The 19,744-nt window shown below is 37.3% G+C and overlaps 1 protein-coding gene across 1 annotated transcript; it reads left to right on the top strand.

Moving 5' to 3' along the window:
• Positions 1 to 159: 159 nt before the first annotated feature.
• On the top strand, positions 160 to 799 carry LOC133300583 (uncharacterized; the record flags this gene model as incomplete). The annotated part of the gene is made up of 1 exon (XM_061500151.1): positions 160 to 799. A coding segment is annotated over one exon (640 nt), but the record flags the coding sequence as incomplete, so codon positions are not given.
• Positions 800 to 19,744: the final 18,945 nt, after the last annotated feature.

Genomic DNA, 19,744 nt, shown 5'->3' with positions numbered 1-19,744 from the left:
ACAGCAGCGACATCCAAAATCCTGAAACCTCAACTATCTCTACGTGCATGGAGGTGGACAGAGTTCACCAGGAAGATATTTCAAGAATGAAGGATGCAAGAACCTTGGAGTCTTGCGTTCAACATAGTTTTTAATGAATTTATTCTTCTGGAACTGTAGGGGAGCAGTGAAACCCCAGTTTCAAAAATCGCTTTTTCTGTTTACTAGGAAATATAAGCCTAGTATTGTAGTGATTCTAGAACCTCGGTGTAGTGGTCAAAAAGCTTCTGACATTATCCGAAAATCTGGGTTTAAGCATGCTTTTGTTCAAGAGGCAAAAGGTTACTCAGGGGGTATTTGGATCCTCTGGAATGATGAGACTGGTCTCGTTGAAATTGGTAATCACACAAAACAGTTTGTTCATTTTAAAGTTCAGAATTTTCATGTTCCTTCCTTTTCTTGCACGGCAGTTTATGCGAGTCCTAGGGAAGAAAATAGAAAGAAGCTATGGGATGATCTGTTAAACATTAGTCTCCATTGTAATGGGCCGTGGTTGGTGGCTGGGGATTTTAATGAAATAGCAAATCGTGATGAGAAGGAAGGTGGTTGTAGAGTTAACTTAAACAGATGTTCCAATTTTGCAAATGTTCTTCATAATTGCAAGCTGCTGGATCTTGGAGGATCGGGTCCTTGGTTTACATGGAAGGGTCAGAAGTTTCTTCATCTTGATCGTGTTTTTAAGAGGCTGGACCGAGCCTGTGCTAATGCAAGTTGGAAGACTACCTTTACTGATGCTGGCGTTAATTCAGAATCATGTTGATTATCATACCAACTTATCTCTCCAATCTAGAGAAAAGGAGGTTAGGAAGGACCTTGATGCGGTTCTCATACAAGAGGAGATCTTATGGTTTCAAAAAGCCAGGGTGAAATGGATAAATGATGGGGATAGAAACACCAAATTCTATCACATTAAAACAGCTACTCGAAGAAGTTCGAATAGGATCCTTGAGTTAAAAAATTCTGATGGGATTTGGGTGAAGGAAGCTAGACAACTTCATCAATTGGTAACAGATTTCTATAGTAACTTGTTTAGTGAGGAAGTCCTTAATCGTGATTGGGTGAAAACAAAGACTACTTGGCCCCTTCTGCACGATGATCTGCTATCTAATCTGACTCGTAATCTTTCGGATGACGAAATTTCAAAAGCTGTTTTTAGTATCAATGGGTCAAAAGCTCCAGGGGAAGATGGTTTTCCAGCTGCCTTTTTTCATAAGAATTGGAGTCTTATTAAGACTAATGTTATTAAGGATGTTAACATGATGTTTCAGAATCCCAATCTGATTCACCTTGTGAACTCGACTCTTCTGGTCCTCATTCCAAAAGTAAAGAGACCTGAAAGTGCTAAGCAGCTCAGACCAATCTCTTTGTGCAATGTCATTTATAAAATCCTCAGTAAAATTCTGGTTAACAGAATGAAGCCCCTAATGGAAGAGATGGTGTCTCCCTTCCAAGCTAGTTTTGTTCCTAAACGACATATCCAGGACAACATCATCATCACCCAAGAGCTGATCCATTCAATGCGTAGAATGAGAGGAAGAAAATGTTTCATGGCAATTAAAATCGACTTGGAAAAGGCTTATGATATGTTAAATTGGGAGTTTGTTCGTAAAGTTTTGGATGAAATTCAAATCCCACACTGGTTCACAAATATTATCATGAATTGTATCAACTCTGATAAGGTCTCAGTACTTTGGAATGGAGCCATTGCAGGTGACTTCCTTCCTTCAAGAGGAGTTCGTCAGGGTGATCCTTTATCTCCCTACATTTTTGTTCTAGCCATGGAAAAATTGTCTCATCTCATTCAAGATGCGGTTGACAATAAGAGATGGAAGCCAATCTCCGTGGGATCAAAAGGTCCTAAGATAGCCCATCTGATGTTTGCTGATGATTTGATGCTGTTTGCAGAAGCTTCTCTAGATCAAATCAAAGTTATAGTGGATTGCTTGGAGACTTTTAGTTCAATGTCTGGCCTAAAGGTTAGTATTCCGAAATCTAGTATTTTTTTCTCGAAAAATACAGATGCTCACATTGCAGATGATATCACAAATGTGTGTGGCTTCAAGCAAACTCACAATATAGGGAGATATCTTGGGTCCATGATGAAACATGGTCGAGTAACCAAAGACCATTATGCTGATGTTGTTGCAAGAATTAGGCACAAGTTATCTGGTTGGAGTAACCAGGTCTTATCTTTTGCCGGTCGAATTACTCTTTCCAACTCCGTTATTTCAGCAACTCCTATATTTCAAATGCAACACAGTCTGCTTCCTGTAGCCATTTGTGATGAAATAGAGAAGTTGCAGCGTGCCTTTATTTGGGGTGATAAAAATGGTCAAAGGAGATCTCATTTGGTTGCATGGGATAATATTTGCAAGCCTAAGAGCATGGGTGGCTTAGGGGTGATTAACCTTCGTGTCCAAAATATGGCTTTCTTTCATAAGCTTGCATGGACGATTCTTACTTCGCCCGATTCATTGTGGGTTCGAGTTGTAACAAGTAAATATAAGAGAGGTTTGGATCTTCGGAGGGAAGTAAATCATAAAGCATATGACTCATACTTCTGGAAAAATCTGTGTAGTGTTTGGCCATCTTTTCTTCAAGCAATGCAATGGGAGATTGGAGACGGTAATGATGCATTATTTTGGACAGACAATTGGTTGGGTTTAACTGAGTGTCTTGCCTCTCTGGCTACTCGTACTCCAACAGGTTTGGAGTTGAATCTCCCTGTTAGTGCCTTCGTGAACAGCAATACTGGTCAATGGAACTTTCCCTATATTCGTCAATATCTCAATGATCAAGCTGTTGCAAGGATCCAAGCTGCTCTCATTCCTAGCGCATCGGATGGAAATGACCGCATTATTTGGAGAAATCAAAAGGTTGGCTGCTCTTTAGTTAAAACCGCGTATTATAACATGCTTGGTTTCCCTCTCATGCCGTTGAAAAATTCTTGGACTACCATATGGAAATGGCATGGGCCTCAACGTGTTAAATCTTGTATGTGGATCATAATGCATGGCCGCCTTCTTACTAAAGACCGTACATCTAGATGGAGTGGGGAATCTGGTCATTGTAAAATGTGTCCTGGTGAGTTGGAAACAAATCTCCATGTTCTAAGAGATTGTAAGCATGCTAGAAGTGTTTGGAATTCTCTGGTTTCAGCTAATCGGCAAAGCTTATTCTACAGCTTGGATCTTAGAGATTGGGTTGAAAATAATATCTCAAAAGCTTGGAATCAAAGTAATTCAGATGATTGGCGTGATGTCTTTTTTATCTCTTGCTGGTTCATTTGGGGATGGAGGAACAAAAGTGTCCATGATACTAACTTCAAGCATCCAACCCATGGAACGCACATAATTGCTATGTATATAGAGGAAGTTCGTAACTGCATGGGTAGGAAGGCTATGGCTACTACTAGCATTCATCCAACTCGTATGAGTTTATGGAAACCTCCAAGGCTAAATTGGGTGAAGATTAATATTGATGGGGCAGTTGAAAGGAATACTGAGGTGGCTGCTTGTGGTGGGATTATCAGATCTGATGATGGCTCTTGGTTGGGAGGCTTTGAGTATCATATTGGTGCTTGCACTCCTTTAATGGCAGAGCTTTGGGGAACTCTAAAAGGTCTGGAATTGGTTTGGCAACTGGGATTTAAGAAGGTTGAACTAGAAGGAGATGCTTCTGAAGTATTCTCTTTGCTTGTTGATTGCAATGCAGCTTGTCAGCCTCGTATAGTGGCTAAGATACAAGCACTCATCGGTCAGGATTGGGAGGTAACGCTTTCTCATATTCCAAGAGAAGCTAATTCCTGTGCAGATTGGTTAGCCAAGTCTACTCTTCACAAAGATACTGGATTCTGGAGTCATAGAATTATGTCGTTTCACCTTGCTCAGTTATTTGATCACGATCTTCAGGGAATCTCCTCTTGTAGGGATATAGACCCTGGATAGTTATTTTTTGTTTCTGGTTGTTTGTTTGTTTTTGTTTGGGGCTTCGCCCCTTAATGTTATAAAAAAAAACGGAAAAAGAAATCTGTCTGAGAAAAGGATGTGCAAAGGAAAAGAAAGAAATTGTGAAAAAAAAATTCTGCTATAAATTATTAGCAAGAAGAAAGAAAAAAGTGGTGGAAAAAGGAATAAAAATCTTGAATTAAAAGAAAGAAGTAGTGAAATATTGTATGAGAGTTGACTAAGCCTTGAATTAAATTAAATGTGTTTCAATCTCTATAATTAGCTACCTTCCAAATATTCCAACCCCTAAACCAAGCCATGTTACAACCCCAAAACGACCTTTGGATCAATTTTTGCATGTCATCTATGTTTCTCATCTTTAGGAACTTGAGAATAAGATCAAGCCTATGGTAGTGCTATTACACTGATGGATTGAGTGATTATACCCAAAGCACTTGAGTGATGAGTGTATTATTTATCTTAGTGAGGGGTATTCAAGTTAGATTCTAATTTCCTTTTTGAAATTGAAAAGTCTTGTTTGAATTTCTCAACATTGAAAATCATTCATGCTTAGCATAGTACTCTCATGAGCTTCTGCTCTAAAATTATTTGTTTGATGCTATGTTATGCTTGAATTTTATGTGTCTCTTCTCACACGGTTACATTCCTGCTTCATAATGTTTATTCTAGTTTATTGCTGAGGATAGCAATGTCTAAATCTGGAATTGTTTGATGAGTCTCCAATTTACTATGTATTAAGGGTCAATATGAGCATGAAATTGATTTAAAAGTAATTAAAAGTTATCAGAATTATAATTAAATTTTTATTTTATTCTCATAAGACTTATGATATTTTACAATAATTTCAGCTCAATAAAGAGATAATTGGAGATATCAAGTACAATTGCTTTGGATTTCTGAATCATTGAAGATTTTATCAAATCTTCCATTTGAATATTTTTAAGGAAAGTTTTCCATTAAATTAAAAAAAGGAAAGATTTGAAAGATTGGATCAAAGATATGATTAGAGATTCTAGTGAAGATTCCATTGAAGATATGATGGAAAATTAAAAGATATGATTTTAATCCCTATAAAAAGGTATCTCTTGGAAACTCAAAGACACAATTCGCCAGAGGCAACAATATTCAGAGGAGGAGACTCACGTTGGAGATCATAATTCCGGAGAACTTGAAGATTGAAGACCATTGGTCTTTCTTCTTCATCTTTTTCTTTTCTATCTTTGTTATGAATTCTTTTTACTATTTTAATTTGTTTAAGTCAGACATGAATATGTCTGGCTAATTTCTTTTAGTAGTTAGGAATATGGATCCGACGTGAATCCTTGTTTTGGTTTAATTATTTTCATTAATAAACTATCTCAAATTATTTGTGTTTACCTTGATTTACATGTTTAAATTCTTGTATGATCTGGCCAATTATATAGGGATAAAGAGGGTTAGGGTTCACAATAGACATATTGAGATCTTGATCTAGACAGGGGTAGAACATCAATTCTTGCATGATCTAGACATAGGCTTGTAGGAATTGTAAACTTTTATAATTTATCGCGCTTAAGGCTTAATCTAAAAGGGATTTCTAAGACAATAGGATTCCGATTGGGTTAAAGGGTTAAAGGGTTAAAGAACTAAGACATTAGGATTTAACCAATTATTTTTTTAGATGATGAATTATTTGAAATAATTGAGATAGAATATTATTGAATTGTAATTAAACCAATTAAGGGGGATCAGAGGTGAAGTAAACCTAATTGCATTTTTATTCTTGATTTCAAAACTCAATTTTTATTTCAAATTATCTTTTTAATTAATTTCTTTTACTGTCATCTTTATTTGATTTTTAATTAAATATTGGTTACCTGCGAAATTACTTTTGAATTGTCTAACTTAAATAAAAACGGCGAAACTATTGCTTGAATTTAGTCCTCGTGAGAACGATACTTTTACTTAATCACTTTATTACTTGTACGACCGGTATACTTGCCGTGTTCGCAACGCTCAGTTGCTGCCACCCTTCTTCTTCACCAAACCATGGCCTTTTCTCCATAAAATCCCTCAAGACCTCACTTTTATGATTGATTCTTCACCTCTAGTCTTATAGACACTTGAGAGTAGGGGTGTCAATATGGGTTGACACGACACGAATTTGACACGACACGAATTCGACACGACACGAATACATCAACACGAACACGACACGAATTTTCATTCGTGTCAAAATCTTCAACACTGACACGACACGAATTTTTTGCGGGTTGACACGACACGACACGAATAACACGCAAAATAGGGGACAAAACGGTAATTGACAAAAAAAATTAAAAAAATAGATCGAAAATAAATAAAAAAATAAATAATAATAATAATAATAAGAAAATAATAATAATTAAAAATAATACGGGTCGACACGAACACGACACGAATTTTTTGCATGTCATTTTTTCCAACACGAACACGACACGAATCTTTTTACGGGTCAACCCGAACACGAATTTTCGTGTCGTGTCGCGGGTCGACCCGCGTGTCAAAACCCATATTGACACCCCTACTTGAGAGCAACATTGGAGTGGGATAAAAACCAGTTCTTGAGAGGGTCAGCTTCTGAGTTGTGGCTATATGGGCTGTGTTTCTGAGTTTATGTTGAGGGAGCCATTCCCTTAACCTTTGAAGCTTCAAGAAGCCATTTTTAAGTGTAAAGGACCAAACTTGTGTGCCAAATTCGTGGCTTGGCAAAGTCAAAACCTTGGAGCTGTGTTGGAGGCTCCAAGTCAGTCCCATTTTCTGAGTTTTTGAAGCTTGAGGTATATCATTGTAACACCCCGTGTATACCCAGTTTGTTATCATGTCATCGTATTAAGTTGTGCTTAATTAAAATGCGAAATAAACTTTTTCTTTTCAATTATGACGTCATCATCAATTACCAAGTTGACTACTTAATCTTTTTTCAAAATAATGTCTGTATGTAAATTGCAAATGGATAGTAATCTACACTGAATAACCTCATAATATAATAAGTGAGTATCTAAGTCACAGAACTACAACACGTACTCTGAACCATAATCCTAATACATTATACAACGCGAATCTAAATCAACATAGTCAAGTCAATGTGGCATGGACAACCCTCATGCTCACCAAATAAGGCAACAAGCCCAACAGAGTCTCAACAATAACAAACATAATCATAAGGATAGAACATGTCAGCATCCAAGCATAACAGTATAAACAACAAGCATATCACATCAGCTCCGGCCTCCTACCGCCCGAGGTCTCAACTCCCGAGTTACCTGAACCTGAAATATATGCCCCAAACGTGGGGTGAGATCTCTAAACAGAAATCTCAGTAAGACAAGGGGTCCTCAAGGATTTCTCCACCCCAAGCTCACTTACATGTGCAATATAAGTTCCAAAAGCAGTAATATAATATAAGTTCCAAATTAGTGCAATGCAGTAGAATAATCATGTCATGTGTGTCAACTATTCTATTGGCCAGAGAAATGCAGGATTTACATACGTCTATTACCTACAATCAGTGCAAGACACCACTTGCACCCACCCACAGAATCACCCTATGGTATGTCTCCTACATACACAGGCTTACCGTCTAGGTGGAACAACACATGCATATCATAAGGCACTTGCACATAACAGCTGAACAACATTTCAAAATCAATACATGAAAACACATCATGCATATAAACCATTCCCCCATGGGGTATGGTGGAACCAACAATGGCTAAACTGAAGACACGAAAACTTACCTCTAAGCAATCCATTCAAACCAAGTCCACACAAGCTCAATGTCACCAAACAACACAATCACAGTCTGTTTATACAATAATTAATCATCAATAATCATTGCCCAAGGTTCCATTAAGTGATTAAGGCTTTCCAACTCATTTTAAGTGATTTCATGCAAAATCTGCATGAGGTATTCGAATACTCCTCGATGAGTATTCGAATACTCCTTGTCTCCAGAAAGTATCCGAATACTTTCACTTAAGTATCCAAATACCACAAGTTATCCGAATACTTTACCTTCAGTATCTGAATACTATCCAGTATTCGAATACTTCTTCACAAGTATCCGAATACTTTTCTTCCCAGAAAAGTATCACAATACTCCTTCAACGAGTATTCGATTATTGCTGATGAGTATTCGAATACTACACGAAAAGTATTCGAATACTTATTAGACAGAATGCAGAAACTTGAGTTGTCTTTTGCATTAATCCATTTTTAAGGGTGCTAAAGCGATTTGGAGTCCAATAACTCCGTAAATGTAACATCCCGAGCGCTGACGAGGGCGGGGAGTGATCGCCGGTGCAAAGAGGCATGGACAAGGAGCGGCTCCTGACAGGCTTCCAGCGGGGGGTTACATGCATGAATGAATCGAATCGACACCCGAAAGAGAGGAATTCCAAAGACTGTGTAGGTATGAGACTGCACAGTTTGGGATAGCTTATAAGAATTAATTGGTACTACCTATACTAACAAGATGCATCTGCTTTTCGGTAGCCCAGAACGGAAGAACTCCACAGTTAAGCGTGCTTGACTTGGAGCAATTCTGGGATGGGTGACCTCCTAGAAAGTTTTCCCATGAAGTGTGCGAGTGAGGAAAAAACACACTAAAAAGTCTCGTGTTAGTATGTGGGGATAGTCATTGATTCTTGAAGCGGCCGGGCGTTACAGTAAACAGATGTTCATTAACACATCTTAGACTCAGAATCTCAGTCCTTAACTCAAATGATCAAAGTTTCACTTTTTAATGGATTAAACAAGCTTAAATCATGAAAATACCAAAGAGGTGATCATGGTATACCTCAAGTGCTCAAAACTCAGAAAATGAGACACACAAGGAGTCCTCTACACAGCACTATGATTCTGACCTTCAAGGACCACGAAAATGCAACAGAGGATTGGTCATTTACACCAAAAGGTGGCTTCTTGAAGCCTTAAATGCCAAGACAATGGTTCCCCCAACCAAACTCTCAAACTCAGCACCTCAAACACAACAACCAGAGGCTACAACTTAGTAATGAAGCAACCCACACCCTCACAAGACCAACACACACAAGGCTATGGTGTTTTGGTAGAGGGACAATGAAGAAAAATGGCACCTTTGGCTCACAAGAGGAAGGGAAAGTGGCAAGAGGAGGTACTCAGCTGCTGGAGCACAAGGAGAAAGGCACGTAGGAATGGCTGAGTATCAGCCTAGGGTTATGTGCAAGTGGCTATTTATAGTCCACTTAAGCTTAATCACATAGTATTAGCATTAATAATTACGCTTATCATTTTAATCTCAAACTTGGGATTCTGAACCTAGCCATTTTTCTAGGATTTTTTATATTTTTATTTTATTTTTCGCAGCACTTTGCCGGTACGCGCTTTTACGAAGCCAATATCAGTTTTGAAACCAGTTCTCATTATTTTGACTTGAAACTTATTATGCTCGTCCTAAATATTATTCTAGTGACATATACATACTTTTCATAATTTTCTAGGATACTTCATCGGTACGCATTTATACCGTGAAGTAGAACTGGTATCTGCACTTTTCGTCAGAAAAGCGACTTTCAATATTATTTAACACTTACTATAATTATTTAAGTCTTCTCATAATTATTAGGGTCAATTATAAAATTATCTCGTTAATCTCATAATTAATTAATTAAATTCCTAATTTAACGGTGCGGGTTCTTACAATCATGATCACCTCCCTCGTATATTCATGATTTTAGCTTGATTAAAAAATTAAAAAGGGAAACTTTGATCATTCAAGTTAAAGATTGATGAACCATGCTTAAAATGTATAACTGAACATCTGTTTATGGAGTTATTAAACTTCAAATTGTGTTTGGACCCTTAAAAATGGAGTTATGAAGAAAACTGCTCGAGTTTCTGCATTCTGTCTGATAAGTATTCGAATATTTTTCGTGTAGTATTCGAATACTCATCAGCAGGTAGTCGAATACTCTTGAAGGAGTATTGAGATACTTTTCTGGGAAGAAAAGTATTTGAATATCTTAGTAGAAGTATTCGAATACTGTGAAGTATTCGAATACTGTAGTGAAAGTATTCGGATACCATGTGGTATTCGAATACCTTAGTGAAAGTATTCAGATACTTTCTGGAGACATGGAGTATTCGAATACGCATCGAGGAGTATCCGAATACCTCTTGCAGAATTAGCCTAAAATCACTTAAAACAAGTTGGGAAGTCCTAGACAATTAATGAAACCTTGGGCTATGAATAATAATGATTATTTCTGTTATAAACAGACTGTGAGAGTGTTGTTTGTGGACCTTGGACTGGGTTGGACTCTTTGTTGGGATTGTTAGCTTGCGAGGTAAGCTTCTGGTCCTCGGATTGATCTATTCCTTGTTCTACCGACCTCCATGTGAGGGTGGTTTATATGCATGTATGCTTTTATGAAAAATGAAATATGCATTGATATATGCCTGAGATATATTGAGTTAACTGTTGATGTAATGGATGAATGTGATGTTGATTACTTACACGATCAGGCTGCGACTCTGGTGAGTAAGGCATAAGGCTGCGACCCTTATGTTTAGATAGGTCGCAGACGTGCATAAACCCTATCATGTTCCCTGGCAAGTCGAACCACATTTGCATACATAACATGATTAATGAGTTGTGGTACTTAGCTCGTTGAGCAAGAAATATGGTCTTGATTTAAATGCCTTAACATGAACATGCATTGTAATTACTGTTTTCGAACTTATATTTATACTTGTAAGTGAGCTTGGGCAGAAGAGTCCTGGAGGACCCCTTGTCTTACTGAGATTTCGTTTTGGAGATCTCACCCCACGTTCGGGGCACATTTTCAGGTTCAGGTACCTCAGGAGTTGATACCTCGGGCGGCAGGAGGCCGGAGCTTAGTTGACTGATGCATGCGTAGTTATGCTGATATACTTGGATGTTGATTATGTTTTATTGTCAATATACTGTTACTTGAGCTGAGACTTTGTTGGGCCTTGTTGCCTTATTTGGTGAGCATGGGGGTTGTCCATGCCACATTGATTATGTTTTGTTTATTTAAACTCGTGTTGTATAATGAATCAGGATTTTGTCCGGACTACGTGTTGTGGTTCCGTGGCTAGATACACATATTATATGAGGTTATTCAGTTGGCTTTTATTGCAATTTATATACAGGCAATTTTTTGGAAAATGATTAAGTAATAAACTTGGTTAATAATAATGACGTCATAACTGAAAAGAAAAAGTTAGCTTTCGCATTTAATTGAGTTTCACTTAATACTATAATATGATAACAATCCGGGTATACACGGGGTGTTACAATCATCACGTGTCTGTGCCCCTCCAAGATATCTTCAAGAATATCACTATAGTCTCTCCACTGCTCAAGGAACTCCATCGTTACCAGGTAACTCCTCTTCTGTTAATCATTCCAAGTATCCTCTTTCCAATGTTATTGATTACAATAAATGCACTTATCCATATAGACATTTCTGTTTCAATACTATGATCCATTTTGAACCTAGAAACTATTCCCAAGCTATCAAACACCTTGAATGGCAAAAGGCTATGACAGATGAACTCTCATCTTTAGCATTAAACAAAACATGGTCCATTGTTAACTTACCACCTGGAAAAGTACCCATTGGATGTAAATGGGTATACAAAGTCAAGCTCAAATCAAATGGTGAAGTGGAACGATTTAAAGCACGGCTTGTGGCAAAGGGTTTTACTCAATTAGAAGGTGTTGATTATTTCGACACTTTCTCTCCAGTTGCTAAACTAACTTCCATACGTGCTCTTCTTGTCATAGGAGCGACAAAAGGATGGATTCTGGAACAGATTGACGTGAATAATGCATTTTTACACGATGATCTGCATGAGGAGGTATATATGGAACTTCCTTCTGGTTTGTTGATTGAGAAACCAAACCAGGTGTGTAAATTGAATAAGTCACTTTATGGTCTAAAGCAAGCAAGTAGGCAATGGTATAGCAAATTATCATCTGCATTGATCTCCTAGGGATATGTTCAGGGTCATGCAGATTATTCTATGTTCATTTTAAAGACATCATCCTTATTCATAGTTTTACTTGTATATGTCGATGATATTGTCTTATGTGGAGATTCTTCTACTGAGATTCATAGAGTTAAAGATTTTCTCAATGCACAATTCAAAATCAAAGATTTGGGCCCACTGAGATTCTTTTTAGGCATTGAAGTTGCTTGCACTCAGAAGGGTATTTTACTTAATCAACGAAAGTACGCATTGGAGATACTGTCTGATATGGGTTTTCTTATTTCGAAACCTTCGCAGTCACCTATGGATGTTAACTCAAGACTCAGTCGTGATCAAGGTACTCCTATTGATGATCCGTCCGAATATAGACGTTTAGTTGGCCGTCTATTATACTTGACCACTACACGCCTTGACCTCTGTTATGTTGTTCAACAACTCAGCCAATTTGTGGCTCATCCCCTTGATACACATCTTCGAGCAGCACATAGAGTTCTTCGGTATATTAAATCAGCACCTGCAACTGGTATTTTGTTCCTACTGATACAAATATCAGTATTCGAGCCTTTGCAGACGCGGAATGGGCTTGCTGCCCTGATACCTGTCATTCTGTAACTGGTTTGTGTGTTTACATTGGTTCCTCTTTAATCACTTGGAGATCCAAGAAGCAAACTACTGTGTCCAGATCCTCCTCCGAAGCAGAATATCAAGCTTTGGCAATGCTATCATGTGAGCTTCAGTGGCTTCAATACCTTTTTCATGACTTGCACCTACCTTGGGATAGACCAGCATCATTTACTGTGATAATCGATCTGCCATCTATTTGGCACACACTTCCGCATTTCATGAGATCAAAACATATTGAATTGGACTGTCATGTAACCAGGGAGAAACTTAATTCTGGCCTTCTTCATTTGCTTCCAGTTTCTACACGAGATCAAGTCACTGACATCTTTACAAAGCCTTTATCAGTACCTCAATTTCGACCTTTCTTCTCCAAGCTGGGACTTCTTGATATCCATCGTCCCACTTGTGGGGGGAGGGATGTAATACCTACTGATATTTCTGATAATCCAAGAGCTAAAGCCACGTCAGATCATGATGAAGATAAAGCCATGTCAGATCACAACTTACTTCCAACTAACCATGACAGATCACCATAGTGGTTAAAGTTGTTAGGACGTGAGCTTTCTGTTAACTTAGTTTTCTTTCTGTAATCTTTATTCTTTTTGTACATGGTATATATATAGATGACTATAATATGAATAAGATGAGGAATTCATTTTTCCATTAATCTTGCAATGAGTTCACTGAAGTTCTCTCACTTTCTCAAGAAATAAAAAGTTTGATACCTCATTTGAGAGTCGTCGATCTTACTTTGATTTAACAATTCTGATTTGTAAGCATGTGATACAGTTGATCTTCCTGGATCTAACGGCCCTCAATGAGGTGTCAAACTCAAATCTTAACCGTTGATTTATGTCAATCTGACGATTATTATTTATTGAGAGTCAAAATTATTAATTAATTATTAATTTCCCAATAAATGATAACCGTCGATTGACGTAAATCAATGATTATGATTTGGTGTGAAATTTCAAAGTTTGACATCATATCAAAAGATCATATCTCATATATATATAGAGGTAAAATCATTGTTGCAGCCATTTTACGTACAACAACGACAGATGTATGGTTATGATTCCTCACATTTAATGCTTTCATCTTTTTTATGGTTATGATTTCCCGCATTTAATGCTTTCAAGTATATATATGGCAAGTATTTGACTGCTGCACGTACAACAGTTGCAGAAATATAAACCCCATATATATATATATAGGGAATGTTATATTTACAAACTTTTTATTTACAAACTACAGTAAGTATGACCGGTCATACTTAGTGTAATTTGTAAAAAAAGTTTATAAACGGATCATTTCCATATATATATATATATATATATATATATATATATATATATGGCAGGATATTCTTACACCGATGTAAGAGTTAAAAGTCTTACACTCAATCTTGACCATTGATCTACTTGTATCCAATGGCTCACATTATTTAAAAATTAGAGCCTTAGATATAAGTGGGATCAACGAACAAGATTGAGAGTGTAACTTACACTGGTGTAAAATGATCCTGATCATATATGTGTGTGTGTGTGTGTGTGTGTGTGAGTTTAATGTTTCTTATGTTGTAGAAGATAAATTTATCTCCTACACACACATAAAAGTATATGAGACTCGTGCTTTCTCTTTTTTTCTCACATGAGCCTCAAACACTTTTATGTCTGTGTAGAATATAAGTTTATCTCTTACAGTATGAGAAACTATGTAGCGCTGATACCGACACGGGACACGTGACACGATACGACACGACACTCCGACACGTTAAATCTAATAAATGTTAGATTTCGACACGCTAGGACACGTTTTGATATTAAATAATATTTTTAATTTATGCAGTGTATATTATATTTAATATTCAATAATTTAACAAAAAAATGAATCTAAACTTATAATATTCATAAATTTTACAAAGAAACATAAGATATCACAAATATTTATATTAAACTCACTAAAATAGTAATCCTAATCCAACCAATCTAATAGTTGAAACTAAATATTCAACACAACGCAACCTTTAAACCTTTTTTTAAATTTCTATAACGCGTGTTGGAGTGTCGAGGAGTGTCGGAGTGTCCGAGAGTGTCGGACACGACACATTAGGGTTTTTGAAGTGTCAGTGCTTCATAGATGAGAAATATGAAACTCATATATAAGAGAGATGATAAATTTTGGTTTTTGTAGAAATTTCTAAAACAAAGGTTTGGTTTGAGAGACAGCATGTGAGAAACAGAGAAAGTGGGGGGTTTTGACAGAAATTGCAAATACGATAGTATAAACATCGTATGTGGCTATTATTTTAATTATTGATTGTAAATGTAGGTAAAAAAAATTAATATATTGTTTTTTAAATAATTCTTTACGAAAATACAACTGTTTTGAAAATAAATATGGATGTATTGCACTCACTCTCGCTTAGAATTGGGCTTGACCACTGTTTACATTGAGAAGATCAAGCAGGGACAAGAAGCTTCCATCGAGACTTAATGACTTTGTTGCTTGAAGTTACTTCCTAATTGTATCAGTAGTAGTTGCATGTAATTGATGAAGTGTAAAAACATTTGGGTTAACATGTGTCTGTTGCATGTGTCCATTGTTGGTTTGGGTTAGTTAGTTGACACGTGGTTAGAGTGTTGGCAAGTTAGTTGGTTATTCTGTTTGTATAAAATACCTGTAAGAAGGTTATTGTAATGCAGTCAATATAGAAAACTCAATACAATTTCTCAGTTTCTCTTTTCCTGTTCTGTTATTTCTCTCTTAGGTTTCTATAAACCTAACATTGGTGCTTTCATCTTCTTGACTCAATGACGAAGGTTCAAGAACTATCGGAGGAACTCTACTCCTTTCAGCAACGGGTGGACACAAATTTTGAAGAACTTCGCATGCAAGCTTCGCGACAAGCCGCTGAGACCAGAAATCAGATCTCGATTTTGGTCAATCAGATGAAACAATTACAGAAAACTGTAATAGCCAATCAGGTACAAAGGCATTAATCTTCAACTAACAATTCTCCTTCTGTTTCTTACAATTTACATAGATCCGACACTATGGATCATCGTTCCTTACTTAAAGGAGTTCGCATGGAGATTCCAATTTTCAATGGTCATGATCCTAATAATTGGATCTTTAAAACAGAGCTTTTCTTCACCTTGCAAATGATTCCAGAAGAAACAAAGGTGTCTCTGGCTGGTTTGAAGATGGAAGGTATGGCCGCTTCGTGGTTTCAGTGGACCTTCAATATAGGTAAAGCTCGTAGGTGGGGTGAGTTTGCTTCTGCACTTCGCCAACGTTTTGGTATGTCTGGGTTCACAAACTTAAAAGGAGCTTTATCTAAATTGACCCAGTCTTCTTCTCTTCGTTCTTATGTTCAACAATTTGAGGCATTGGTTAATCAAATTCTGGATTTAGATGATGATCTTTTGATGAATTTTTTCGTCTTTGGTCTTCAATCTGAGCTCAGAAGTGCTATCCAATTGAGGGAACCAATATCATTTCATCATTTTATTCAACTGGCAATGGCTTATGATGATCACTTTGGTGAATTGAAGAATTCCTTTCAAGCAGCTCCTAAGAATTTTTTTTCAAAATAAGTTCAGATTACTGAGGTTAATTCAGTGGCTCCAAACATCTCCACGAATCCTACTGTTCATCCACCACCAATTGCACATTCCCAAAGATTGGCTTTACCAGCTTCTAATCAGATGAAAAGAGTGTTTAATGCTGACTTGCATAAGCGTAGAGAATTGGGCCTATGCTATACTTGTGATGACAAATGGACTTCAAAACACATCTGTAAAAATAAAATGATGTTGTTAATGGGAGAAGAAGAAGAATTACAAGATAATCTGGAAGAGGAGCAAATAATATGGCAAGCTGACAATTCCATGAGTGAATCCAAGGATGCTTCATTGCATACTTTGAGAGATAACAATCATTATCGTGCTTTGGTGTTCTTTGCTGCTTTAGAAGGTATCAAATTTTCTATTTTAGTTGATTCTGGCAGCACTCATAATTTCATTCAGAAACAATTAGCCATTAAACTCTCCTTACCTATATCACATTCTCAAAGAATTCGTGTATTTTTGGGTAATGGTGATGTAATGTTTTCTGAAAGGAAATGTCTGAAAGTACCCCTGTTGATTCAAGGGAATTTGTTTGTATGTGACCTTTGGCTGTTGGATTTATCTGATAGTGATGTTATATTGGGCATGCCTTGGTTAGAACGGTTGGGTAAGGTCACTCATGATTATATGAGGATATCTATGGAATTTAATTGGCAAGGTAAATCAATTTCTTTGCAAGGGCATAATGATGTGTCAGTTGCTGATAACATGAATGTTTTAATCACAAATGAGTGGGCAGTGTGTAACTCTTTGATAGCAGAAACAGATTCCCAATTGCACAACACTTGTTTACCTGAATTGACTGAATTGCAAACTGAAGTTCATCCACTGTTATGGTCCATTCTGCTCAAATTTCAAAAAGTTTTTCCTGTGCCTAGTGGATTACCTCCATTTAGAGGTTTGGACCATTCAATTCATTTAGAGGAAGGAATCAAACCTATTAATGTGAGACCTTATCGTTATGGCCATAACCAGAAATCTGAAATTGAAAGACAGGTTTCTGAATTATTGGCAGCTGGCTTCATTCAACATTCCAATAGTCCCTTCTCTTCTCCAGTGCTGCTAGTTCAAAAGCATGACAATTCTTGGAGACTTTGTATTGATTACAGGGCTCTTAATGCTATAACTATTAAGGACAGATTCCCTATCCCAATTGATGAGTTGTTGGATGAATTAGGAGGTTCGACCATTTTCACCAAGCTAGACTTAAGAGCAGGTTATCATCAAATTCGGTTGCTATCTGCTGATGCCTACAAGACTGCATTTAGAACTCATGAGGGCCATTATGAATTTTTGGTTATGCCCTTTGGATTGACAAATGCCCCTGCAACCTTTCAAGCTGTCATGAACCATTTGTTCAAGCCTTATTTGAGAAGATTTATTATAGTCTTCTTTGATGACATTTTGGTGTTCAGCAAGAATGTTGAGGACCATGCTAAGCACTTGGAATTAACTCTCAGTTCCCTACTGCAATATGAGTTTTATTTCAAGCTCAGCAAGTATGCATTCGGTCAAAAATCAATTGAGTACTTGGGCCATGTGGTTGATGATCAAGGTGTGTGTGCTAATCCAAAGAAAATTTCAGCAATGCTTCAATGGCCTACTCCTAAAAGTATTAGACAGCTGAGGGGTTTTCTAGGCCTCACTAGTTATTACAGACGATTTGTGCAAGGATATGCTTCTCTAGCTCTTCCTTTAACCAGTTTATTAAAAGGACCAGTTGTGTTCACTTGGCCTGCATCAGCCGAAGCAGCCTTTTTGTATTTAAAGAAGACAATGTCTCAGACTTCAGTGTTGAGATTACCTAACTTTGAAGAACTTTTTGTGTTGGATACTGATGCTTCAAACCATGGAGTAGGGGGCTGTATTGCTTTAAGGTGAGCACCCTATTTCTTATTTTAGCAACAAATTGGGTCCTAGGCTGGCCAATGCTTCTACTTATATCAGGGAGCTATATGCAATTACCACTGCTGTTAAACGTTGGCGCCAATATTTGTTGGGAGCCAAATTCATAATTCGAACTGATCATAGAAGTATCAAAGAACTTCTTACTCAAACTATTCATACAGCCGAGCAACAAAAGTATTTGTGCAAATTGATGGGTTATTCCTTTCACATTGAATATAAGCCTGGTCATGCTAACATTGTAGCTGATGCTTTGTCTCGAGTATTTGATGAGGATGGTGCATTGTGTGTCACCTAGTCTGCCCCTGAGTTCGATTTGCTTTCTGAAATTAAAGCTCAGAATTTGGTTGATCCTCATTTGTTACAAATCCATCAGAAATTACAGCTTCAGCCAAACAGTGATCCTGATTTGCTGATTCGAGAAGGGGTAATCTTGCATAAAGGAAAGTATTACATTGGCCCTTCTTCATCTTTGATTCCTATTTTAATCAAAGAAGCTCACTCTTCCCTGATTGGAGGGCATGCAAGTGTATTACGAACTTACTTGAGATTGACAACAGCATTTTATTGGTCTTCTATGAAGAAAGATGTGAAACAGTTTGTTCAAAATTGTCACACATGTCAACAAGTGAAGTATGAAACATCTAAAGTTGCAGGGTTGTTGCAGCTACTTCCAATTCCGGAAGGTATTTTTGAGGAGCTTTCCATGGATTTCATATCTGGCCTACCTCCATCGAAAGTCTTTACCACTGTTTTAGTTGTGGTTGACAGATTGTCCAAATTTGCCTATTTTGGTCCCTTACCAAATTCTTACACAGCATTCACAGTTGCCACTTTGTTTTGTGACTTAATAGTTAGAGTTCATGGATTTCCTCGATCAATTTTGACAGACAGAGATCAAATTTTTTAAGCAAATTTTGGAGCCATTTATTCAAATTGAGTGGCACTACTTTGAGAACTACTTCATCTTACCATCCACAATCTGATGGTCAAACAGAAGTGACCAACAGATACCTTGAACAATATCTTCGCTCCTTTTGTTATGAGCAACCAAGCTCTTTGTGCAATTTTTTGTGTTGGGCACAATACCATTACAACACAGCCACTCATTCGGCTATAGGCATATCCCCCTATCAGGCAGTTTTTGGTAAGCCTCCAATCATGATACCCTTTTATCCTAGGGGACTAATCAAATTGGAAGCAATTGATACAATGTTACAGTAAAGAAATGAAGTTTTATCTCAGCTTAAAGTTCAATTACAGAGGGCTCAGAATCGAATGAAAGTGCAATTTGATAAACATCATAAGGAGCGTTCTTTCAATGTGGGAGATAAGGTTTGGGCTCGGTTACAGCCTTATAGACAGGTAACAGTTGAAAGAAGAGCAAATCACAAGTTGGCCAAGCGTTTTTTTGGTCCCTTTGAGGTTCTTCAAAGGTTAGGACAGACTGCATATGAGTTGCAGCTGCCTTCAGGAAGCCAAATTCACCCATTGTTTCATGTATCACAGTTGAAGCCGTGCATAGGTACTGCTCCAGTGGTTTCCAATCCACTTCCC

This window comes from Gastrolobium bilobum, unplaced genomic scaffold (assembly GCF_033153095.1).
Source record: "Gastrolobium bilobum isolate Gb01-03AN ecotype WA unplaced genomic scaffold, APGP_CSIRO_Gbil_v1 utg15456, whole genome shotgun sequence".
NCBI lineage: Eukaryota > Viridiplantae > Streptophyta > Magnoliopsida > Fabales > Fabaceae > Gastrolobium > Gastrolobium bilobum.
Note: the sequence above shows the minus strand (reverse complement) of the source record. Positions and strands in the feature narration are given on the sequence as shown.